We start from the raw sequence: 25,812 nt of genomic DNA on the forward strand, positions 1-25,812 counted from the left end.
ATTTTTGTCTACAAATTAACGTTAGCAACTTGGAGTGTAATGGAAAAATAATAAAATGATTGTTAGTAGATGTAAAAGGAAGAGATAACTGGATTCAGAGTGAATCCAGTTCTTTCCAGTCTTTTAGCTCTACTTGCTTCCCATCAAATGTGGCTTATAGATTTTGGCATGTGATGTATATACCACGTTCTTCCTAAACAACTATGACTAAAGCAGTGCCAACCACTAATCTGGACTGGCCTCATTTTCCTTGACATTTGGAATTCTTCCTTAAAGAAAAGGAAGACTCAACCATCCCTAACTTGCCCAACAGTAACTTGTGAAACAGTATTTCCAAACCTGTGTTTTTTCCATTATGCCATCTACTTTGTGATATACTGTGCAGAGAGTACTTTGGGCAAGGTAAGGATCCAGGGTGGAATTAAAGAGAGAGTACAAGGAGCAAATGGCTGGTGGGAATGGCTGTAGTAGAGCTGTTCTCTTCATTTCCACATCAGGTGGTTCTTTCAGGTCAGTGAGTCCTAGAACTGTAAGGCTCTGGCTAGGACCTACAGTCTCCGTAGAAATCTGTCACAGATTCCCTCCAGACAACCCTAACATTCATGCACCAGCAATCCCCTAATTGGGACTCTTTTTCCTAACAAATGAATTCATAGGAGGGAAAAATCAAAGCTACAAAGGAAGATCAATTTAAAGCATGAAAGATGAAATTATGCAGAAAAATATCACCCCTTCATGCTTAATGAATCAAAGGTGTTGATTAACCAGGGTGTTGGTTGCACATTGTGAATGAATGTGTTGCACAATGTTTTACACTGACTACAGCTCTGCACAAATTGTTGAAACACTATATTTTTCACTCTTTTTTTGTTGTTCATTCACTAAGTTGTGTCCAACTCTTTGTGACCCATGGACTGCAGTATGCCAGTCTTCCCTGGCCTCCACTATCTCCCGGAGTTTGCTCAAACTCATGTCCATTGAGTCACGATGCCATCCACCCATTTCATCCTTTCTTTTCAGAACTCCAATAGAATTGATGATAAAATCAACCACATTTTAGGAACTGTCTCACTTTTCAAAGTGTATTTGTCTAACGGGCCCATAGGCTCTGGTGTATTTAAAGGCCTTAACTTATACTTACTCATTGAATTGCATGTTTTGTTTTCTCAGAATATGTTTGTTGGTAGAAATGCTGATTATGTTACCAATCAGGAAAACTTGGTTCTGAAAGCATTTTTAAAATGTTATTAGTATAGCCCACTTGTGCTGTACTTCTAAGATAATGCAAAAATCACTATTTTTGTAATGACCGTACATTTTAGTTCCTGACACCAAACATCTGACAGGATTTTACAGATTTAAATTATTTTGCCTTAGCTGAAAGAGAAGGCAATGTACAGAGGTTCTGGAAATTTTTGGGCCACGGAAGCCCCTTGGCAGTCTACATTCTTAGAACAATGTCTCTAAATGCATAGGATCATGTAAATGCATTGATTATAGAAAATGCACAGGATTATGTAAAAACCAATTATATTGTAATACAATTATCAGAACATTGAAAGAGAAATTTCTACAGCTGCTGTGGGAAGCAGTTTGACAGTTGTTAAAAACTAGGAAACATAAAATAAGCATGAGACCCAGCAATTCCACTTTTAGGTAAACACCCAAAGGGACAGAAAGCAGGGGCCTGAGTAGACATTTGTACACCAGTGTTCATTACAGCATTATTAACAACAGCTAACAGGTGGGGACAACCCAAGTATCCATCAACAGGATGGATAAATAAAACAGAGTATATGCACGTACAGTGGAATACTAATGGCAATCTATTGCAAGTCTTTCCCCAAATAGTCATTTAACTCCAGTAATTATATCCAGTCACTTAAAAAAACCCCACATAACTAGACCGCCGCTGTCTCAAGAAACCCATTTTTTTTTCTCCTAATTCCTTGCCAACTAGTGCATATTCCACATTTCTTTCATCACAGGAAGCAGAGACCAAAGGCCATTTTCAGTCTACCTAAACTTTTTCAACTGAATCACTCCCAGCCAGAGATGCTTCCAGATGTAATACTGCCAGTCTCCAGAGGCCCTGCCCTAAGGATGGCTTAGTGCCTTCTCTGATTGCTAAACAGAAGATGGGTGCTCCTTGAAGCTCACTGAATGAGTGAAACATTTTATGTACCAATCTCAAAGCGAATTCAGCTTCCCTCTTTTCCCTAGCCCTTCATTTTCTAGTAGAGTTTTCTAATGTTCTTGGCTTTTTTAAACATCATCACAACACATTATGTTCAGAGACTGTTTACTTCTAAAAACAGTAAACTAGGGACTTCCTTAGTGGTCCGGGGGTTAAGAATCCACCTTGATTTGTAGGGGACTCGATTTCGGTCCCTGGTCGGGGAACTGAGATCATGCCACAAAGAAACTAAGCTCACGCCCTGTGTGCCACAGGGCGAGTCTGTGTGCCACAGGGCAAGTCTGTGTGCCACAGGAAAGACCCCGCACGATGCACAGAAGATCCTGCATGCTTCATCTAACACCTGGTACAGCCAAATAAATGAATATTAAAAAAACACAATATCCTCACACCTTCGGCATATTTATTAGATATGACTCAGGTCAGATAGTTGTTACGTCAGGATTATTTTAATAGCAGAATTGTTAGCTTTCTGCAGACACTCTTTGATAAATTAATCAAAGGATGCTATAGTTCCTGAAAACTATTTTGCCAAATGAAAAATTGGGTATAAGTAGGATTGAGTCCGGAGAAGGCAATGGCACGCCACTCCAGTACTCTTGCCTGGAAAATCCCATGGATGGAGGAGCCTGGTAGGCTACAGTCCATGGGGTCGCTAAAAGTCGGACACGACTGAGCGACTTCACTTTCACTTTTCCCTTTCATGCACTGGAGAAGGAAATGGCAACCCACTCCAGTATTCTTGCCTGGAGAATCCCAGGGACGGCGGAGCCTGGTGGGTTGCCGTCTATGGGGTCGCACAGAGTCGGACACGACTGAAGCGACTTAGCAGCAGCAGCAGCAGGATTGAGTCATGTGAACAAAACCACAGGTGAAGCAAAGGCGTGGCTGGAAAGCGAGCCAAGAATAGCGGAACAGGATAAACACGATGTACATCCAGAGCTCATTCCATACCCTGGGCTGGAGAAATGAAAAATGAGGGAGAAAATGAGAATAGAGAATAGAAGGAGAGTTAGGAAAAACATGACAGTTAAGAGCCAAGATTTGGGATACTGATAATGTCACTAACTATGATCTGGAGCCCTAATGCTCCCTCTGCTATGCCACACTGTGTGACAATAACTTCTGTATTCACCGTCTCAAACGACTGGCAAGAAACATAAGCAAAAACAGAACATTCTACTTGCATGTCGATGACAAAACATTGTGATGCTTGATCACCTAATCAGTTATTCCTTACCTCTAATGTTGGCTTGAGATTTTATCAAGGGGCTGATATCATATCGCTACTGACTTTCTAGTTTTGTGCTATTGCTAGGAAATTCAACCAGGTTAAAATATCAGTTCTATTTTACATGTTTTACTATATGTTAAACGTTTGACTATATGTTAACATGTTTTACTATAGGTACAGGGTTTGATATCCATTCTGCACTTCTTACATATATTTTGTTTCTCTGTCAGTGTCTCATCAATTTAAGCTGAGAGAAACCGTATAGATGGATATACACATATTTGTTCCTATTTTTTTTATAAATCACTTTAGGAGAGCCTGAGTCATTGTCAAACAGGGAGACAACCCAGTGTGTCTGGGTCCTGATGAACAAAGACAAGCAAAATGCCCAGCAGCTTGATTAATTTTAAGGTTAGTCAGAATGCAATCTGCAGATAATTTTTCTTTTAAAAATATTGTCTTCAGTGGCTCCAGTCATTGAAAACTATGGATGGGTCATCCAACCCGCTGTGATTTCTGATTCCCGAGAGTGGGAATGGGGTCATTCAGGCGTTCATGCCCCTTGTCGTCCCCTTACCAAAGGATCTGTTTTATGTCTGTGTTGTATATAAACATCAGCCTCCAGATGTTAGCCTATAATTTTTCTTATAAATTAAATGTCTTCTGCTTTCCAGAGAAACACATAATTTTTGAACAAAAACCAGATCAATGCGTTAAGGATAATTTTTATAGTGACTTAGTTTTAGAAGGATTAGGATTTTGTGATTTTCTTATCTTTCCACATGACTCCCTTAGGATGTTCACGTGCTAATAACTTTAGTAATAATAATCATTTTACTCAATGCCATCAAAGTTTGCCTTCTTTATGCATAAAATGGGGAATATTATCTATCTCATGATTTTGGAGATTAAATGAGAAGGCTTCCCTGGTGGCTCAGATGGTAAAGAATCCTCCTGCAATGTAGGTGACCCAGGTTCGATCCCTGGCTTGGGAAGATTCCCTGGAGAAGGGAATGGAAACCCCAATCCAATATTCTTGCCTGGGAAATCCTATGGACAGAGGAGCCTGGTGGGCTACAGTCCACGGGGTTGCAAAGAGTGGGACACAACTGAGCGCCTAACGCTTCCTTCCCTCCTTACTAAGGTATTTAAATGTCTAGTATGATACCTGGGACAAGAGTAGTTGTTGTTTAATTGCTAAGTCGTGTCCCACTCTTTGCAACCCTCTGGACTATAGCCCTCCAGGCTCCTCTGTCCATGGGATTCTCCAGGCAAGAATATTGCAGTGGGTTGCCATTTCCTCATTTCCGTCTCTAGCGGATCTTCCCGATCCAGGGACTGAGCTGGTGTTTCTTGCATCTCCTGCATTGGCAGGTGGATTCTTTACCAGTAGCGCCACCTGGGAAGCTATATATGCATGCAGGTGGAATTTAAGACTTAATCTTGAGGTTGTAAACTTTTATTTTAAATTTATCCCTGAAGTGACTATTCAAGGGCCCAGATAAAGCAAGACAAGATCAGCCTTGATCTTGCTTCTTTCAAGCAATAAATTCTCTTTTCAAGCAATAAAATGTTTCTTAAATCAATTTGAGTGCAAATCAGGATATTTAGCAACTGGAAAATGAAAAGCAAGAGGTACGCAACAATGTGATCAAATTACACACTATGTATGCCTGAGTATAGCAAGTATTGATTTACTAGTAGAGAATATTAGAAGACCCATCATTCATGGCATTTCTTTTCCTTCAAAAGTGGTTTCTCCTTTCATTAATCATCTTTGAAAAGTGTGATTATTTTCTTGTGCTGAAACTTTCTTAAGTTATTGCATGCTCAAACTGGCTTTCTATTTTTGTGTGTGAAATTGCATCATTAAAAAAAAATAAATTGATGAAAAATATACTCGTGTTTTATAGTATAGGGAAAAACATTGAACAAAAATGCTTTCATGCAATACTCAAAGAGACCAAAGCTATTTTTCTTTGAGGCTCCTTATTGTTGATCAGATAATACATGTTTATTTATTTATAAAAAGTCTCCTTACAAATAATCCACAATTATGATCAATGTTATTTAATTTTTAAATTTTTAAATATTAAAAATATTTAACTGAGATATGGTTGATATACAATATTATATGTTTCAGGTGTATGACACAGTGATTCACAATTTTTAAAAGAGCACTATTCTTTTTTAAATCACAGCTACAATTAAACATTCAACCTCTATCTGTCATAAAATGAATTTATCTTTGGAATTTTTGTCATGAATTTGTGTTTATTCGTCTATCAACCAACATGTTTGCACATCAATTATATGTCGGGTACTGTCAGGGAGGCATTTCAATTCTAACACAGATCATGATCAGTATTCTATTATTTCACTGTTTGAATCAATTTAATTAGCCTGATTATCTTCTCTTCCTCTTTTCCTAGTATACATAGGCCAAGGTACGATTGTAAACGGTTTCCTCTTATAGGAAGATTAAAACTTCACCAATAAGTAAAGTCTAAGTTTATCTACTATCTTCCAGGCTTCCAGGACTTTAAAAATTAATGGAAGACTTAATTACAGCTAGAGCTGTGTATGTGTGCGTGCATGCATGCACACACACCCCTACACACAGAGAGAGATTTTGGCTTCCTGTGGAATAGGACCATAAATGGGAACAGGAAAGAAAACTTTTGCTTTTCACTTTATACTCTTCTGTATTGTTTGAATTTGTTTTATTTGAGCACATATTTTTATTTTTTTTAAATACCGCAAAACCCAGAGGGTTTAGCACTAGCAGAATCAAATAGAGAACTGAGAAAGTTCTCTGGAAATCACTTCACATTTGCCTCAAAGAACAAAGAACACTTATCTCAAATCCCCACTTAATTTTCTATGTGGAAACTAAGTCTAAAGAACTCTAATTGGTATAAGGACATGGGAAAAGCAGCCATTTTTTTTTTCAAGTGCTGGCAAGCTACATTATATAAAATAAAGGACGGGCATTGATTCAAATTAGAAGGCTTAAGAGCCATTTGTTCTTACATTATGAATAAGGTACAAGAGTCAAGCACCCAGGATGGATGTGTAATATTTTATAGAGGGTGGTGATTATACCAAACTCTGCTATGGGACATTTAAATGGATGCGGTTCTGTCTCTCTCATTGTTATTGCACACTGGTGCCCACGATGCAACTGACTAATGAGCTAGAAATTAATTACCAAAAGTTGTTTTGATCTGTACTCAGACAAGAGGTCTGTCTTGGGGCACACTGTAACTGCAGGCTTCCTTGCGTGTTCAACATGACATACCTTGAAAACACTGGAGGTGGAGACTCTTCCAGTGTCAGCCCTGGCAGAGCAAGATAAGCAAGACCTACCACCTGTCTACAATTCCAAAGGATTCTTGGTGCCTCTAACAGCAAAAATGCCTTTGCTTATTTTTTTTTCTCTTGCTCATACTTTTTTTTACTTCTAAAGATTAGAAGTAAATTTAACTATTAAATTTGGAATAAACTTCTCTCGTATTTTCTGCCCCAGTTTCACGTCAGTCTGGGCATGTTTGTATGAAAAAGTCTTCTAATGTCTGAAGCAAGTATGACATTTAAGAAAGTGTGAGAATGTTTTAGACATTCAAATAGCCAGATTAAATCAGCATTTTCACTGCTAAGTAAAAATATACATTTGTATTTGAATGTAAGTTAAGATAAAGTTCATAGTAGCATTGAAAGCGAAAAAGAAAAAAATGGCTTTTACTTGATAACCAGTTAATTAAGCAAAATACAGCCATAAAATGAAATATTATATAATTGTTTAAAAAGAATAAGGCTGTTAAAGTAGATCTGTTGGTTCTAGTACATAATTGATAAGTACATATATCATATGTAATATACATGTATTTTAAGTTAAAGCAGGCCAGGCTTAGAACTGAGAATAGAAAACAATCTCTTCTGTGTAAATAAAAAGGATATTCTGCTATGAATAATTTTCTTTTTGTAAAGAAATATAATGAACAGTTTCTCTTTGGGGAAAGGGACTAGGTATCAATACAGTTTAATTATTATTATTCTTTTTTAAAATTTTATTAAAATTAAAAAAAATATTTTTGGCTTGTGAGGGATCTTAGTTCCACTAGTGGGGATTGAACTCACGCCCTTGGCAGTGAAAGCTTGGCGTCCTAACCATTGGACTACCGGGGAATTCTCTATTAATTATTATTCTTTAACCATGTACATGCATTTATTTTTTAAAAAATATTGATAAGACATCTGAGGGATTACAAGCACTTACATGTTTTTAGATTAGGTATGCTACAAATGCTTATGTGTTCATGTATTTTAATGCAAAATTTTTGACTTAAAGCTTTCCGTTGTACGTATAATTAACAATGCTAAAAACAAGGCTGTGCTAGTGTGTCATTAAGGTTGTTAACAATATGTTCTTTATCATTCACCCATTCATTGAATGGGTTCCCCAATATGGCTCAATCCTGGGTATTGTAAAAAGGTGTTGCCACTTCTAAAATGATTAATTTGTAGTAGAAACAAACCAAAAAAATACCAGCAGCAACAGTCAGACTCCAGCCCTGGCCTCCATAACAGAAAAAGGAAGTGAGGCTGAGGGGAGACTGAATAGTTTTGAGGTGATCTAAACATAAATAGATAAAGATAAATAGGAAGTACCTTTTCTATCTTTCTGTAGAGAATCAATGGTTTCTAACCTATAAGGGAAAAGAATCTAAAACATATACATATATATAAAATATATATAAATGAATTATTTTCCTGTACACCTAAAATGAACACGTTGTAAATCAACTACAATAAAAAATCAATAGTTTCAAGTATAAAACAAAAATGAACAAAATCTAATTGAATCACGAATGACACAAAGAGAAGTTAACTAGCATATGATAGTGTGATAGCTGATACAAAGTTATATTTACACCAAATCAGCAAACTTGGCCCTGTGTGGCTGTATGTTTCACAGCTCTGAACAAATGGCTCTACTGAACATGGACACACTGGTGCCAAGCTCCCTCTGCCCCTCTAGCTGTCTTCTGTTCCTCCTGCTCCTGCCTTGCTTGTAGATTACCCAAGGGCTGGCAACTCATTTTTGGCCACCTTTTGCAAAGGAATTAAAGAAACAGCCAGGAAGGACTCATGAAGGAAAGAGTCAGCAAGCCTAACTGTTGATTACTTTCCGCCTGAGAAGCATCTGCCCTGATTCTCTTTTGTTTGAATTTTTGAATTCTTTGCATTATTAAGTGGGACAGTTTTGAGTCATTTATAAGCCAGTATCACATGGTTAGCCACTTGAATCTATATTATTGAACCAGATGGTTCTAAAGTATTCAAGAATGCATTTTTCTTAAACGGCAGCTGAATTTTTCAGATAATAATCATGGTCATTGAAAAAGCATTTACCCAAGAAAATGTAAGGAAAAATCAAAAGAAAATAAAAACAACTTACCATCTATCATTGCCGTTGTAAACCATTTTAACATCTTTCTATCTATGTTTTAGACATTTTCATGTTTATGTAGTATATAAATGCATTTTATATGAAAATGTAACATCCTTTATGACTTTACACTATTTTCCACTGGGCTTTCTTCATTTAATGATAAACATAGATTTATTATGACATCATCTTGAAGGCCTGAAAAATGTGTTTTAGTCTTACTGCAGTTCTGACTTCTGCTATGTGTATTATAAGTAGCTGCAGACATACATTGAGATATATCCCATTGTTACATTGCCTTTTGAATTCTCATGGATTTGAGTTCTTTATCTGCTTATTTTAACCTATGTCTTCTGCATTCTGTAACTTTTTCTGCTTTTAACTCCTATTCACTTTTTCCTACTGCTTTTATTTAAAATAAAATTACACTTGTTTGGGAAGTAAACAGACTCTAAGCAAAGGCTTCTTTGAGTCAGGTGTGAAAATTTCAGGCCACATATTTTGATAATTTGACTACACAGTGACATTTCTGCCTTGCTTTCGAATTTTTCAGTGGATTTTAGAGAGGTTAACGGTCTAAATAAATGTGATATTACCTTAATTGCATGTTAGACAGATATACTGGATTTATGATTGGTTCTATTATTGTTCCCCAAAACCCTTTTTATCTGTTATTATGTATTTTATTTTCACACTTGCTTGAAAAAGTCAGCTCAATGAAACAGAAAATTAGTACTCATATGGACCATGAGACAAGTATCAGGTCAAATTCAAATATTAAAATGCATAGTGTTGATCAAATTGGCTTTAAATACTGAATAATTTATATTAAGAGAAAAATGAAACAATCTGGTTTTGGTCTTATGAACACAATTAAATATCCATAGTACGTGCTGAAACTAAAATTGCCTCACTGTCATATAGCTATTCAGTTTGACTTATTAGGAAGAATTGACTTGGTTCCTCTGATGGTTTCTTTCTCTGAATCCTTTAACTCCTCAAGCTCATTTCTTCATCTTGAAGTTTGAAATAACAATTCCCATCTCACAGGTTGTGGTGAGGATCAAATGGAATAACATTTGTGAAACACTCTGTAGAAATATTACTGTTGTGGTTTAGCAACTAAGTCATGTCCAACTCTTTTGTGACCCCATGGACTATAGACTACTAGGCTCCTCTGTCCATGGGATTTTCCATGAAAGAATACTGGAGTGGGTTGCCGTTTCCTTCTCCAGGGGATCTTCCTGACCCATGGATCGAACCTGCATCTCCTGCTTGGAAGACAAATTGTTTACCACTGAGCCACCTGGGAAGTGTAGAAATATTGTCAAGTATAAATTTAAGGTAATATTATTCTATGGTAAGTGGAAAAGACCATTTATCATTATGTATAGCAGAATTATGCAAAACTTCAACATAAATCTGTGAATATAATAACTTTGGGAGAGGATGATAAATAAACTTGACACTTTGCTTAATTGGCACAGTTCAGAGCTTTAGAAATCTAAAATGTATTTCCCATTTACCAGTGGCTTTCACAATAACCTTGAACATAATGAAATTTCCCATCGATGTTACAAAGTAGATGGTGATTTTATACCGAAATAATCTGAGGCTGGATAATTCAAAACTTCAGAAATTGATGGACTCTACAAATTAGGTACATTGGAAAAATTTTTTGTTTGACTTCCCAGTTTATCTGTGTACACAAGTATAGTTATGTTCATAAGTACATGAAAGGAAATAAAGAAAATTCAAATTTATTAGGGAATAATAATGCTAGGCCTTACATTATGTTTTTGGTATATGTTACTTCATTTGACTATAGCAGAACAGAAGGGAAGAGGCACAACTGAGAGGGAAAACAAGGTGAGAACAGGCATGATAGTCCCGTGTAAAGCAGCTTAGTGTGTAGTGGGAAAGACAAGAACAGTGGATTTAAGTTACTTCCTCTTTTTCCTTGGCCCCTTAGTGAACTTCCAAATATGAAATCAGTTTAGAAGTAGGCAGAGAAAAACAGATAAAAAATGAAGTTATCCAGGCAGCACCCCAATAAAGAAATTTACCATAATAGTATAAAATTTGACCTTCTATAATCAAGTGATCTAATTATAGATTTCTAGGAATAAATGATTAAAATTCTCTTTATCTAGAAGAGAAATACAAAATTTTGTAGGCCAAGTAATAATTCTAAAGATAATAATATTTATTGAGTGCTTGCTATGTGCCAGGAGTTCTTAAGTGCCTGATGTGTGTTGATTCCCTGAACACTTGTGGTAGGCAGAATAATGATCCTCTAAAGATGCCTGGGCTTCCCAGGTGGTGCAGGTGGCAAAGAACCCACCTGCCAATGTAGGAGACATGAGATGTGGGTTCCATCCCTGGGTTGGGAAGATTCCCTGGAGGAGAGCATGGCAACCCACTCCAGTATTCTTGCCTGGAGAATCCCAGGGACAGAGGAGCCTGGCGGGCTACAGTCCACAGGGTCAGAAAACGTCAGACACGACTGAAGCAACTTAGCACAAAAATGTCCATATCTTAATCTCTGGACTTTGTGAATAAGTTATACTACATGGTAACAAGAACTTTGAAGATATGATTAAATTCAGAATTTTGAGATGAAGGAAATTTGGCTGAATTACACAAGTGAAACCAACGTAAATCACAAGTGTTCTTGTAAGTGAAAGAGGGCGGCAGAAACATGTCACTGTGAAGCACCTTGAGAAAGACCCAGCTGCTTCCAGCTTCAAAGTTGGAGGAAGAGAACAGCCTGTAGAAGCTAGAAAGGGCAAGGTAATGGTTCTCCCCTAGAGTCTCCATAAAGAAATACATCTTCGTCTAAACCTTGATTTTGGCCCAGTAAAAGCCATATTGGACTTCTGACCTGCAGAATTATTAGATGATAAATTTGCATTGCTTAAAGCCACTAAGTTTGTGATAATTTGTTATAGGAGGAATAGAAAACAAATAATATCCTCGTAGTTATCCTATGAGGCAATTGCTATAATTACCTCTGGTTCACAGATGAGGAAACCAAAGCAGAGTTTCTCAAAGATACACAGCTATTAAGCAGTGAAGCTGGGATTTGAATCCAGGTAGCCTGGTTTCAGAGCCTATGAGCTGGAAGCCTTCCTGCTCTCAGTTTTGGGGTTTCAATAAGTTGCAGCTCTAGAGTCATCTTGCCAGTACTTCTACTTGTAAGACTCTGGTGCAAGGTCTGACATGGACAGGCCTACTGTGTCATCCTGGAGGCAAGGCACAATCTTCTAATGGCGCCAACGTCGGTCCCGCAAATAACAACAACAAAGTCTGTTTCCAATCCAGTAGTGAAAAATACATCCCTGGAAGTGTGTCCATCCCAAATTCCTTAAATAATTGGAAGCAGTACTTTTTGCCAGTGCTATATGTTATTAGGAAAGACTATTATTAATAGATCACATTGTGTTCATTGTAGCACTATTTACAATAGCCAAGAAATGGAAGCAACCTGAATGTCCATCAACATAGGATTGGATAAAGAAGATATAGTGTATATATACAATGGAATACTACTCAGCTATAAAAATGAATTAAATAATGCCATTTGCAGCAACACAGATGGACCTAGAGTTTGTCATACTAAGCAAAGTAAGTCATAAAGAGAAAGACAAATACCATATGATATCATTTTTAGGTGGAATCTAAAATATGACACAAATGAACCTATCTACAAAGCAGAAACAGACTCACAGACATAGAAAACAAACTTATGGTTACCAAAGGGGAAGCAGGGGAGGAATAAAAGGAGCTTGGGATTAACAGGGATACAGCTCTACATATAAAAAAGATAAACAAGAACCTTCTGTATAGCACATGGAACTATATTCAATATCCTGTGATAAACCATAATGGAAAAGAATATAAAGAAGAATATACATATGTGTGTCTGTGTGTGTGTATATATATATACATATATATATAAACTGGATCACTTTGGTGTACAGTAGAAATTAATACAACCTTATAAATCAATTATATGTCAATAAAACAAAAACAAACAAAAAATAGATCGCAGTGCAAGTTTCACTAAACATTCCATTTGGGAAATACCTTAAAAAGTGGGGATATTTTAAGAAGAAAAAAGATTAAGTTGGCTATTGTAAAGATGCTGCTGCTGCTGCTAAGCCACTTCAGTCGTGTCCGACTCTTAGCGACCCCCAGGACTGCAGCCCACCAGGCCCCTCCGTCCATGGGATTTTCCAGGCAAGAGGACTGGAGTGGGGTGCCATTGCCTTCTCCGATTGTAAAGATAGACATTTATAAAATTTGAAAATACAAAAAAAAGTTTAAAGGGAGTCTTTCATCAGAATTTGTAAGCTATTCCAAGAATGCTTCACATAGGTAGACATGGATTTTAGCTCTGTGTATAGCAGTTAGAAAACAATTAAATGTATCTGCTGAATTAAACAAATGTTAAACAAATAAACATTAAAAAATATTTAATTAGCTTATGGACGTGCATATGTTTCAAGATCCAACTATGAGCAAGCATGTCCTCAAATGTTCTGGAACTGTTTGGCCATTCTGACCACTTGAATTTATAAGGTGTTTCTTTGCCAGGTTAGGCATTGCTGTCTGCCCTGTTCTCTGACTTCTGCTCATGATTTCAGTTTCCCAAAACAAAGGCAGCATAGCACTAGTGGTTAAAAGCCCTGGCTTTGGAATCTGTGAGATCTGGATTTAATTCCAGTTCACCTGTGTATTACCCATATGACTTCAGGCGAGTTATTCAGCCTCAGTGTCTTCATTTAAAAATGGGCCTAGTAACATTTGCTTTTTATTTTGCAGTGACTGGCCCACAAAAGCACTCAACAATGGTAGCTATATAAAATTCACACTATTACCATCACTGATTGACTCTTGTCTCTGATGTTGCCCAGAAAGCACAGTGTCCAAGTTAGATGTACGTCTTTTTAGGGTATATCATCCTCAAAAACAGAAAAAAAAATCATTATAAACCATCTGAATCTTACAAGTGTTTTACTTCAGTGAATCAGTTGAGAAGGTTTAAATTCATCTTCATCTTTGTAGTAATTTTGATTTTTGAGAACTTAAGGAAAGAAGGCAAGATCTGTTAAACTCTAAGTGAAAAGATGGAGAGGAGGGATCAGCGGTTGCCACTGTAGTCAGTCTCATCAGAAACAGAGAAGGTAACTAACTCTTATTACGCATCTACTGTGAGCCAAGTGTGGCCTTCCCAGGTGGCTCAGTGCTAAAGAATCCGCCTGACAGGAAGGAGATGTAAGTTCAATCCCTGGGTTGGGAAGATCCCTTGGAGAAGGAAATGGCAACCCACTCCATTATCTTTGCCTGGGAAATCCCATGGACAGAGGAGTCTGATGGGCTACAGTCCATGGGGTTACAAAGAGTTGGACATGACTTAGCGACTAAATGACAACAACATGAGTCAAGTGCTTTGCATACATTATCTCATTTACTTCTCCTCGTGACCCTTCGGAAGAGGTATGAAGACCATCATTTTATAGATGAGGGAAATGAATCACAGAAAGGACAAGGTAACCTGTTTAAGGTCACATGGGGCCAATTGGGATTCAAACTTGGTATGCCATAGTGCCTCTCATTGAAGACTGTTTTTCAGTAAATACCGTCCTGACTGATTGCACATTGATGTAGGCAGAAAATTCATGTTATTTACTGAGAATGAGTAATGATTTATACTGAAAGAGGTTATAGAGTGGCAAGCGGTACATGGACATAATTTCTGCAATTATCCTGTCTTACTGCAAAATGATTGTTCTTGACCACATAATCGGTACATCCCTGGCTGAGTAAAGAAAGTGCCTTCTGTTAACTAGTTGCTGCCCAGTATGCTACTTGAAAGACACAGTACACGCACAGAGGCTCAGCATAAATAGGCAAGTTTTTAAATGAAAGTTTTCCTGTGTGCCAGGCATTCACCTCACCCAGGAATAGTACACTTTTAACATCAAGGAGTCACGAAGATTCAGTACTGGGGCTAAAATGCCTAAAAACATCTAATGATCGAGTTTTAGATTTATTTATTTTCATTTTTTCTTTTGTTTCATTTAGTGGAGTATAGTTGCTTTGCAATATTGTGTTAGTTTCTGCTGTACAGCAAAGTGAATCAGCTATACATATACATATATCCACTCCCTCTTTAACCTCCTTCTCACCCCCACACCCCCATCCTACCATCTGAGTCATCACAGAGCGTGTAGCTGAGCTCCCCGTGCTGTACAGCAGCTTCCTACCAGCTCTCTATTTTACACATGGTAGTGTATATATGTCAATGCTAGTCTCTCAACTCATCCCAACCTCCCCTTCTGTAGATTTGTTTTAGTTTTAGAGTAAGACATACTACCAGCTACATTCTCAGATCCTCTTGAAGAGGAAATTTACTTGCCTATAGGATGTCATGCATAACCTTGGTCAGGTAAAATACTTCATATTAATTATTGAAATTTTTCATTGCTTTCCCTTCCTAAAAAGTGATTTGTCAAGGATGCTTTGGCAGAAGACTACAAATAAAACCAAAAGAATTCATTTGGTGATATTATGACATTACTGATTGTGATTACTATGTACATGATTTAATTCTTTTCCATCTCATATTGACTTTAGTTAACCAAGACTGCTGGGTATGGTTTCAATACTGACTTACCATTGTCTTCGGCAGAGAAGTAGAAGATGTCTTTAGTTGCCTTGCTGCCTTCATTCAAGATGTAGTAGATCCTCATCTCATCAATGTCAGCTAGTAAAAGAGCAAGCATCATGCACACACCATGTTGGCACACAGAAAATGAGTATGATAAGAACTTCAATGTTTTTTATAGGGCATGAAAATACTACAATTAGTAAATTTAAAATGATTAAATGAACACGAATCTAACTTTTAAAAAAATAATGAGGTTAATAAGAAATTAACTTTTTCTTAAAGTTGCAATAGCAAAAAATGGAACCTTATAATTTTAAATTCTGTAACCATGCTACTCTGTGTATGATCTCTGGGATGACGCCCAAGAAGGATGCCCAGGTTCTACCTATGCACACTTCACAACACCCTGGTCCTCTACAGACAGCTTAATCCAGCTGGTGTTAGGTCTTCTATCCAACGTTGAAACACTTGGATACTCACGAACTAATTGGAACGAAATGAATTTAAAACAAGAATAACTATTGCATCCTCAGTAAAAAGGAAATAAGAATAAAATCATGACGTTTTTCTATTGCCCATTCTCTTGGATATTTGAGAATGTGTCAGTTGGGTCTATAATTGTGGTTTTGTATTGTTAATACTAGTATTTTCAAGACAATTTGCATTTTGGGGTATTTGTTTCTAAGAACAATTTTTATAGACCCTCATATGATTTCACTTGGTTTAGAAGCAATTCTGAAAATGTAAAGAAACTGTTTTTTAAACAACCTTCTTTAGTTTTACTCTAAAATTGCAACCAGCTTTATGTGTATTGTATGTGTAAAATGCCATGTATCTCTTCACATCTCATGCATAGAGCTACATGAAAGAGTTTTATGACTATGTGAAGAGCAGCCCAAGGTACCAGTGTTTTATCACCTGGGAAGCCAGGGGGACCTGCCTTTAGTTCACCATTAGTAGTAACAACAAATATAAAAGAAAAATGATCACTAAAACATATACTCCCATAGTTAGGCAACCTTGTGTGCACATGTGTGTGTTAAGTTGCTCAGTCCTGTCAGACTCTTTGCTATGGATATAGCTTGCCAAGCCTCTCTGCCCGTGGGATTTCCCAGGCAAGAACACTGGGTTGCCATTTCCTTCTCCAGGGGATTTTCATCACCCAGGAATCAAACCTGTGTCTCCTGCATTGCAAGTAGCCCTAGGCAAACTTAGTTCTATGCATTTTCTAGATACAGAAATTGAATTTGAATAGTACAATAAAATGTGCAGTATAATTTTTATATCTGAAATCAAGACACCAAACCACTATCTTCAGAAATCAAAACTTACTGGTAAACTATGCAAGTGATTCCTAGGTATATCATTCTTTACTTAAAATTCAAATTTAAACTGATCTTTTCAAAATCATTGTAATCTTATAATATTTCAGAAGCAGAAGACGTCCACCTATATTTGGCAGTTTTAATGTGTAACTACAAACCTGATCGAATGTCTGAGAGTTCCAGTTTAAAGAGCATGCTGATGAAACAGCTGATAATGGACTTGTTGCCTTTCTTTGTTTGTTAATTTCTCATTCCATTGTATTTCATTAGAATTAGAATCTTTCTACTACAAGACTGAGGTCAGGACAATTTCATGCAGAGCTGGGAGATCTGATCTACTTAAGGAACAGGACAATGACATCAGGGGACACTGTGTACTAACCTTGTGTAAAAATTCGTGTGCTCTCATTTCCAAGGCCAATGTTGATAATGAAGCCATGCCCTGGTCCTCTGGTCACTTTATACTTCTGGAGCCTGTGGGAACTGTCCCAATCCTCTGTCTTCAGAGACCTGCTGGTAATCAGGAAGCCCACATGTCCAGTGTGGAGGTGTTTCAAGGCCAGGGCATCCCTGTTAAAGGCAGTCTGGGAGAACCTGCTGTCTAGGGAGTTTCTTATGTGAATCCACATTACCTGAGGTCTGTGTGTCTCCACAGCAGTGTTTGGGAAGACATAGAAATCAGCATGAGTGCCATCTGTCACAGTCAAGGAAAAACTGTCTTCAGTTGTCTCACTGCCATCGTGCCAGTAGCAAATTAAGTTCTCGTTCAGGTCCCATTGGGTGAAGGTGGTCACAGGAAGACTCTCGTTATACCCAATCCTGCCATGGATGGGGACCTGGGTGATGGTAAAGAGGAGGAGATCATCTGGAGTATCCTTGTCCTCCGCTGTCAACTCAAAAGGAGTGATGCATTTTCTTTCCCCTTCTTGCAGTATCATTTTAAGGATGGTCATGATAGGTTTCTTATTATTCTCACCCGTGATGAAGATCCTGAAGGTCTGAAACACGGGATTATGTTCATCAGTCTCTTGAAACTCAAAGCTGTCCATCTTTATCTCATCGTTTGTAGTGCGAACATAGACTATCTTGTTGCCAGCCAACTGCTGCTGAGTGAAAGAGGTAATGGGCTCCCCAGGGTGGTCAGAGATTTCCAAGTGCCCCAGGCTAGGAGCCCGTGTGATGCTAAAGTGCAGCTGTTCATCAAAGCTGTTGATGTCATTGGTGCTAAGCAGATCCGTCGTGGTGAGGGTCACTCTGCCACCTTCTGTCAAGGTGACCCCTTTGCTAACCACCTCAGGGAAGAAGACCCTGTCTAAGCTGCCAATGGTGATGTTGAAGTAGCAGTCTAGCAAAGGGTTAATCCCATCAGTCACATCAAATTTGATAAGGTCGTGAAGTCCTTGGCTTGTGTGGGTGTAACAGATGAGGCCTTGGTCAATCTCACCCTGGGTGAAGTTCATTCCCTGGGTGAGGTTGTTCCTCACTTCCCCTCTGGGTTCTCTCAGTCACTATAGAAGCCCTTGTTGAGGCCCAGAGCAGAGGATAAAACTGAGGCTCTTATCATCTGAGTCAAGATCTGTGGCTTTGAGGACCCGAATGGTGATGACCTCAGTATGTCCAGTCTCTACTTCCAGCCCATTGTTGATGGTCAGCCGAGGGCTTTCATCATCCACCAGGATCACCACAATGGGCACCGTCCTGTGGGTGGTGTGCTTGCCGTCACTCAGCCAGACCTCAAAACTGTCCTCAGCAGTTTCAGAGTCATCATGCTCATACACAATGGTGGAGGCCTCCTGGATCTCCTGTAAGGTGAAGCTACGGATGGGCTGGCTGGCCGTGGCCAGCTGCTGTATAATCCGCCCATGCGGAGGGAAGGCTGTGAGCTGAAAGTGAAGCTCATTTGGTGGCAGGTCAGCATCAGCTCCATTGAGCAGTGGGGTGTCTATGACGATGCTCGTTCCCTCTAATACCACAAACGCACGGGCAAAAAGCTCAGGCTGCTCATCATTGGTGGGTAAGATCATTATAGGAAAGAAGACATTTGGGGAGAAGTTGATGCCATCAGAGCAATAAAAGGTGAACTGATCTTTTTGTGGTTCTACCCTCTTGTGGATACTCTGTACATAGTTGATACGTCTTAGCTGGACATCTCTGATGGAGAAAGCACTGATGGGATAACCAGCTTGGGTCTCTTCTGATCCAGGAGCTGGTGTCATATTTTCCAGGTAGCCAGAGACTGGCTGATCAGTTACTGTGCAGAGAATTTCATCTTGGGGAGTGTCTGCATCTTCAATGCTGAGATGTTGTAAAGTCACGGCAGTCTTCCCACCTTCATGGACAACATAAGGCTCCCTGACCAAGACCGTGGAGGCCACATTGTTGACGGGCAGCACAGCCACCTGAACCTGTACTTCTCCCACTGTGCTGTCTCCCATCATCTGCTGATAAGAATCCTTGGAGAGGGCAAGCCTGAAGGCATCATGCTGCTTCCGGAGTCCAACTTCACCTCCTGTGTGGACATAGACTACAGACCCACTGATGACGTCCTCTTGGGTGAACCGTTCTGTGGGTAGGCCCTTCACCAGAATAGTGCCCAATTTGGGGCTGTCTTCCACAGTGAAAGAGACCATCAGGTCACCTGTGTCCTTTCGACCATGGATGATGTCCATGGTGATCTCACTGGCTGTATTTTCCAGTACATCTGTGGACACATCTAATAATGCACTACCTATAATAGAGATCCTGGGACTTTGGTCAGCTGCTGTGGGATGCACAGAAATCTGGACAGTGATGGGTATGTGATGCACCTTGTCACTTACCTCCAGATGGAAGGTATCACTGGTGGCCTGGTTTCTGCGGTTCTGATAAGAGATACTCCCATTAACAATATCAGCTTGCGTGAAATATTCCCCTGGGACCATACATTTTTTTAAGTACCGCAAATGTCCATGTTGGGGACCCCAAACTAATACAAAGACAATCTGGTCGATGTCTGTGTCAGGGTCTGAAACATCCGGCTCATTATTGCTGAGGATGAAACTTTCTCCTTCTAAGACAGTAAAGCCTCTGTTGGTGACTTGGGGAGGCTGGTTGTCCACAGGCTTCAGGAATAATGTGAATGTGCCAGGTACACTATTGCCAGCAGCATCCTCCACCTGGCAGGTGAACTGCACAATCCGCGGTAGAATACCCGGCTTTTTCCGGGGGGGCTGGTAGGCAACTTCATGGTGATTTACCCGGGCCTGGGTGAAGTGCACAATGGGTGTGTCTGGTGAATGAGTGAGCACAATTTCTCCAGCCCGGACTTGGTGGTTGCCATCTGTGTCAGAAGGAGGCATCAGTAGGGTGTACCACAGGTGCTGGTCATCTGAGTCCCGGTCAATATATTGGAGGAATTTCTTCTGGCAGTGAGTGAGTCTGTATTGCTGCATGGTCATTTCTAGGGTAGTTCCTGGAAACAGCTCTGGACTCTGCAGATCCACTGGTTGGACCCTGATGGTGAAGGAATGTTGCTTGGATAGATTGGGTGGGTCATGGTCATCCTGCACATGGAAAGTTATCTGGGCCATTATGGATTGACGACCAAGGGGTCCAAGATGGCGGTAGAAGAGTCTCCCTTTCACTATGTCTTGTTGAAGCCACTCAGTCACTACTTTCTCATAAAGTCCTTCCTTTCCCACGTAATACCAGCCTTCATCTTCAGGAGCCCGAGGTGGTTCCGATTGCCGCAGCAGCATCTCCCCCAGATGCTGCCTTGAGCTGGAGGAACCGGGAGCCAGATCCCCCCCTCTTTCTTCCTCTTCTCTTTCCAGAGGCTGGTCCTCCAGCACAAAGTGAATGGTCGAGTCCTCAGAGTCAATATCCGTCGCACTCAGGACAAAGGGGGAGATCTGGACCGCCTGCCCTTCCATCACAGAGAGCCCGGTGTTGGCAGTGACCATTGGTGGTTCATCATCAACAGGGATGATGGCGAGAGGGAAGAGGAATTCCACCCGGTGGTGCCCATCCTCCATCTGGAAGACGATGTTGTTGCTGTAGGTGTTGCTGCCATCATGCTGGTACACCACTCACCATGCTGCCAGGTCCCTTGGCGTGAAATGCTTGCACCCTGTTGGCGCCCCAAGCACGACCAGCTGCCCATGTCTCAAGCCCTTGATGGCAGACACTTTCACCTCTCCTAGGCGATCATTATTATCTCTGATCTGAAGGCTGTGGGCGCTGGAGAGGGGCCTTGACTGACCTTCAAAAAGTAGTAGTCCCCGGGCATTGCTAGCCACCGGGGCCAGGGTGTTCAGGGGTTTCACGACCACCAAAAAGGCAAAGGGGTATGAGGTGGCACCATCTGCATCCACCACCTCCATCTCCAGTTGGAAGAGGTGCTCCGCATCCAATTTCTCCCTAGGGGGCTGATAAGCAATTTTCAGTTCCCGCAGCTCCCGCTGGCTGAAGAACGACACTGGAAGGCCCAGGGGGTCGTCAGTGCTGACCACGTAGCCCTGGTGCCCCGGCGTGGTGACGGGAGCATTGAGAATGTTGAAGACCAGGTCATCGGCATTAGACTCCTTGTCCTCCGCAGCCAGGGCGTCGGCCGTCAGGGCTGTCAGCAGGAACTGATGGACCTCCAGCATCATCGGAGCTGCGAATCTGGGCCTGGGCGCCGTGTTCTCGGATCCCTCGCGGATCCTCACCAGCAGCTGGAAATGTTCTCGGAGCAGCAACTCCCCTGACTCAGCTCTTGGGTCCCCTGGCCCTAGCAGCTCCGCCACCATGGGCACATAGTCCCGGTTGGGCGAGGGGGTGGTGGAGGTGTGCTGGTAGCGCACCCCAGCCCGAATAAAAGCCTCACAGTCTATGGCCTTGGCCCTGGGGAGAGGGGCCCCCGCGGCATCCACCAAACGCCCATACTTGAGCAGTGGGTCACCCTCGGGGGAACAGGGGTGAGCCGGCACCTGCGGGTGGCCGCGGTCCCGGGCTCCGGGGAGGCGAAGGCCAGCACTCTCCTGTCTATGGCGTGGCTCCAGCCGCGCAGCTTCTCCACCGCCAAAGGCCGGTTGCGCGTCACCAGCTTCAGCCGGTGGAAGACCACGTCCACCGCGAGCACGAAGGGCAGCGCGAGCGTGGAAGTCCCGGCGTCGTAGCGCAGCTGCAGCCTCACCCGCGCGCGTCCGGGGCTGCGGGCGCCCCAGTGAGTGTACCGGACCTGGCGGGGCCCGAAGGCGCAGGGGAAGCGGCGCGGGGAGAGCGCGCCGTGGCGCGGCGGCAGGGCGTCCAACACCGTCACCTCGCACCGGTCCCCCGGCTGCACTCGAATCACCAGGTCCCGGAGCGGGTCGAGCCAAAGCGAGCGGCCCACCGGTACCCGGAGCCCGGGGTTGGCGAGCAGAATGCTGGGGCCGTCGGGGCTGCTGCGGCCGAGGGCGCCCCAGCGGGGCAGGTAGGGCGCCCGAGGGGGCTCAGCCTCAGGCGAGGGTGTCTCTCCCCGTAGGGCAGGGCAGCTCAGGAGCAGGTAGGCGAGCGCGGCGGCAAGCTGCCGGGGTGTCCCAGCAGGGCGCGGAGAAATGCCAGCCATGGGACCTTGGCGCTGGGCTCCCTGGAGAGTATCCTGTCTTCAGAGTGGCCCGTTCAGCAGCAGGTGCAGGCGGTGGAGACGGTGGCTGCTGTCCACTCGGGAGCGGGTGAGAGGACTCAAGAGCCAGGGGCTGCGCTTCAGCTGCGGCAGGTAAAAGCAGCGGGGGGTGGATAAGGGAGTGCTGGTGGGAGGGTGGGGGGAAGGGGCGCAGCCCCCTCTGGCCCTCCCCCTCTCCAGTCTGTCCACTGCAGGCACCAGGCGTTGTCCAGATGTGCCCCAGCGCTCGAGACCTAGGAGCGTGCAGGAGCACTCCCCTCTGCCCCTTGGTACCTTTACCCAGGGTATCTTACCGACCTTGGAGCCTGGAGGGGTGGCCGGCCACCGTGCAACCCTGGGCTGCCTGCCTCGGATCAGTCGGTCTGGTCTGGATACTCTCCTTCCCGGGCTGCTCAACGGGATTGTCCTCCAGGGCCGGAGACGGTGACCATTGCCCCGGTCAATTCTGCTCGTGTGAGACACTGCGCTCCCGCGGTCCATTCATCCAGGCAACGGTCTTTCTGAGAGTGGGGAGAAACACCATTCCTCTTCCTTACTGCTGACAAGAGTGCATTTTCCAGCCAAAATTGAGTCTCACTTCCGACATAAAAGATGCTAGTGGGAGCTATTTTGCAAATAGGATTTTCTAGCTGTCTGCCTGATAAAGCAGCTTATTCCAGATCCTGTGATTCCTTGCTTACAAAATAACCCTGACATTTCTCCTCAGTTTTGGGGGGAAGAGCACTAGCATCCAGACTGGTGAACTTGAATAGCTTTTAATTTGTTTCTGGTCAGTGGGTCTCCCATACCCTACAACTGGATGTATCAGGTGGCTTTTACTTTCTTAGAGCGTGACTTCCGTATCTGATCAACAGTGACTGCCTGTGAGTTTATTAGATATGCTATTTCCTAATTACTTTCTTTGTAGAAAAATATATGGTAGCCAGAGGGGAGGATGTCAAGAGAAACAGTAACAGAGAAAATACTTAACCACAGTTACTTGGATCAATTTCTGTTAATTAATTAATCTATTTAACATCTATAATGGAATTTGGCTTTCAGATGAGGGATGGCTGCCCTCCCTGGTGTGTGGTTAGGTTCCTAGCCTCATACTCATGTTTTAAGTATCAGAGGTGTCCATTTAGCCACACTGTGGAGTAATTTCTTCCTATAAATAAAATGGTAGTTAATGTGATTTTTAGAAAGCAATTAATATAAATGTGAGAGAGACCTATTGATGATGCATCTAAAACTGTACTGATAAAAATGACTTTAAGGGGAATATAAATCTGTAGAATGTCATCCTTAAATTATTCTTTCGATTTTTTTTACAATTTTTTTTAACAGCCTATTTTATTCACTTGAGCAGCAGCAGCAACAACTGACTGACTCTCAGAGCAGGAATAAACTGCTAGTGGATTGAAATAGTTAATTTTCTCCTGAATATTTAATGTAACCAACCAGTGACATGCTATGGGTCTATATAATCCACCAAAGTGGAACATTACTTAACACATAGATTTGTTCATATAACAGAACATTAAGAGATGGTAAATTTGAAACAATATATGTTAGCCTAATTATGCAGAGCTACTCTGGTGTGTCTGGAAAGTATTATTAAGAATATTTTAAATCAAAACATGGGTCAAATTTCACTGTAAATGAAAGAGGCATTATATTTTATAAAGCTCCTACCTTGTCCAAATTTTTTTAAAATAATAAAACTCTCATTTGTCTCCATATATTAAATTTTACCAAGTGAGTATTCTTGTGTGAGTGTAATTTTGATTCCCATTCAAGCATCACTCAATCTGGGCAACTACCTTGTTATGTGCTATTATTATAGGCAGAGATGGAGGGGGCAGTTGAGCTGACAGTTAAACTATGTTGATGTTTTTGTCCTTGAATCTGCCCCCTCCAGCTTACATTCCTTTTCTTCTTCTTCACTATGAAGCTTCTTGAAGGTGGTACTTTTTCTTCTTGCATTTTGTTTGTTTTTGCTTACTATCTCCATTTCATAACCTCCTACCAACTCCCTCTTAGCATGCTTCCATTTCAACAAAACTCCTGCTAAGGTCATTAGTAATCTAGACGGAAAAATCCAATAGCTGTGCTTGGTATTGACCATGTGTCAGACCCTTCTGGTTTTCCTCTTTCCCTTCCACTCAAATCCTAATTTTTTAAGAAGTCTTTTTTCTATGCTCCCCAAGCCATATTAAATCTCTGCAATTATACATTTATGGCCCATTTGATTAAGATCTGTCTTCTCCACTTGACTTGAAGCTCCATGAGAGTGGGGAGTGTGCTCTGTTCACACCTGATACCTAATGCTTATGCCCCCCACCCCGCAGAAGGTGCATGATAACTGTTTGTTCACTGACTGAATGAGTGAAAGAATGAAAGTCTCAGAATTAGTAACTGACATGCTATAAAGCCAAGGTGTTAGGTAGAAAAAACCTAGTGCAAATGTAGGATCACTTCTTTCTTTCTGCTTCATACCATGACAGTTTATTAGAGGCTGGTGATGGCTCTGTTCAGAGGACACAAATTTGATTTCTAACCAACTATTTATTTTATTAGAGTTTTCTTTGCACAGGGCAATTTCAGTTATCCATATTGTGTTTCTTTTATCTCTTACCTTCCCATATTTCTCTTTTAAACCTGAGCTGCATTTCAAGTCTATATTAAGTGGGAAAGAAAAGAACTACAGCATATATATGTATATATAGAGAGAATTTAGAAAAATGGTACTGATGAACCTATTTGCAGGGCAGGAATAGAGACGCTGACCTAGAGAATGGACTTGTGGACACGGGGCAGGGTTGGGGGGTAAGAAGAGATTGGGACAAATTGAGATAGTAGCCCTGACATATACACACTACCATATGTACAACAGCTGGTGGGAAGCTGCTATGTCTAACACGAGGATCTCAGCTCAGTGCTCAGGGATGACCTGAGAAGAGTGGGATGGGGGAGTGGGAGGGAGGCTCAAAAGGGAGGGGATATATTTATTCATATAGCTGATCCATTGTGTTGTACCGCAGAAACTAGCACAACACAACACTGTGAAGCAATTATCAAGAAAAAGAAAAGAAAAGAACTACAGACTGTGTGCTATGCTGGTTGTTTTCATATGCCCTATGTCATTGGATTCTTTTGGAACCCTGCAAGGTGGCTATGTGTCTTATTTTTAAATTATATGTAGTGATAGACCCCATCTCATAAGCTATTATAAACATTAAATAGGTTCAGTTCAGTTCAGTTCAGTTCAGTCGCTCAGTCGTGTCTGACTCTTTGCAACCCCATGAATCGCAGCACGCCAG

General features: G+C 41.3%; 1 protein-coding gene across 1 annotated transcript in view; it reads right to left on the reverse strand.

The window, feature by feature from the left end:
- Positions 1–25,580, reverse strand: part of FREM3 (FRAS1 related extracellular matrix 3) — a 76,073-nt gene extending 50,493 nt beyond the window's left edge. Inside the window, 3 exon segments of the mRNA XM_081543637.1 lie at positions 15,566–15,655; positions 17,267–21,811; positions 21,814–25,580. Coding sequence (XP_081399763.1) covers positions 15,566–15,655; positions 17,267–21,811; positions 21,814–22,453 — 5,275 coding nt within the window. The 5' untranslated portion in view covers positions 22,454–25,580.
- Between the last annotated feature and the right edge of the window lie 232 nt (positions 25,581–25,812).

Source organism: Giraffa tippelskirchi, chromosome 11, assembly GCF_054371585.1.
Source record: "Giraffa tippelskirchi isolate mGirTip1 chromosome 11, T2T-mGirTip1v1.2.pri, whole genome shotgun sequence".
Taxonomy (NCBI): Eukaryota; Metazoa; Chordata; class Mammalia; order Artiodactyla; family Giraffidae; genus Giraffa; species Giraffa tippelskirchi.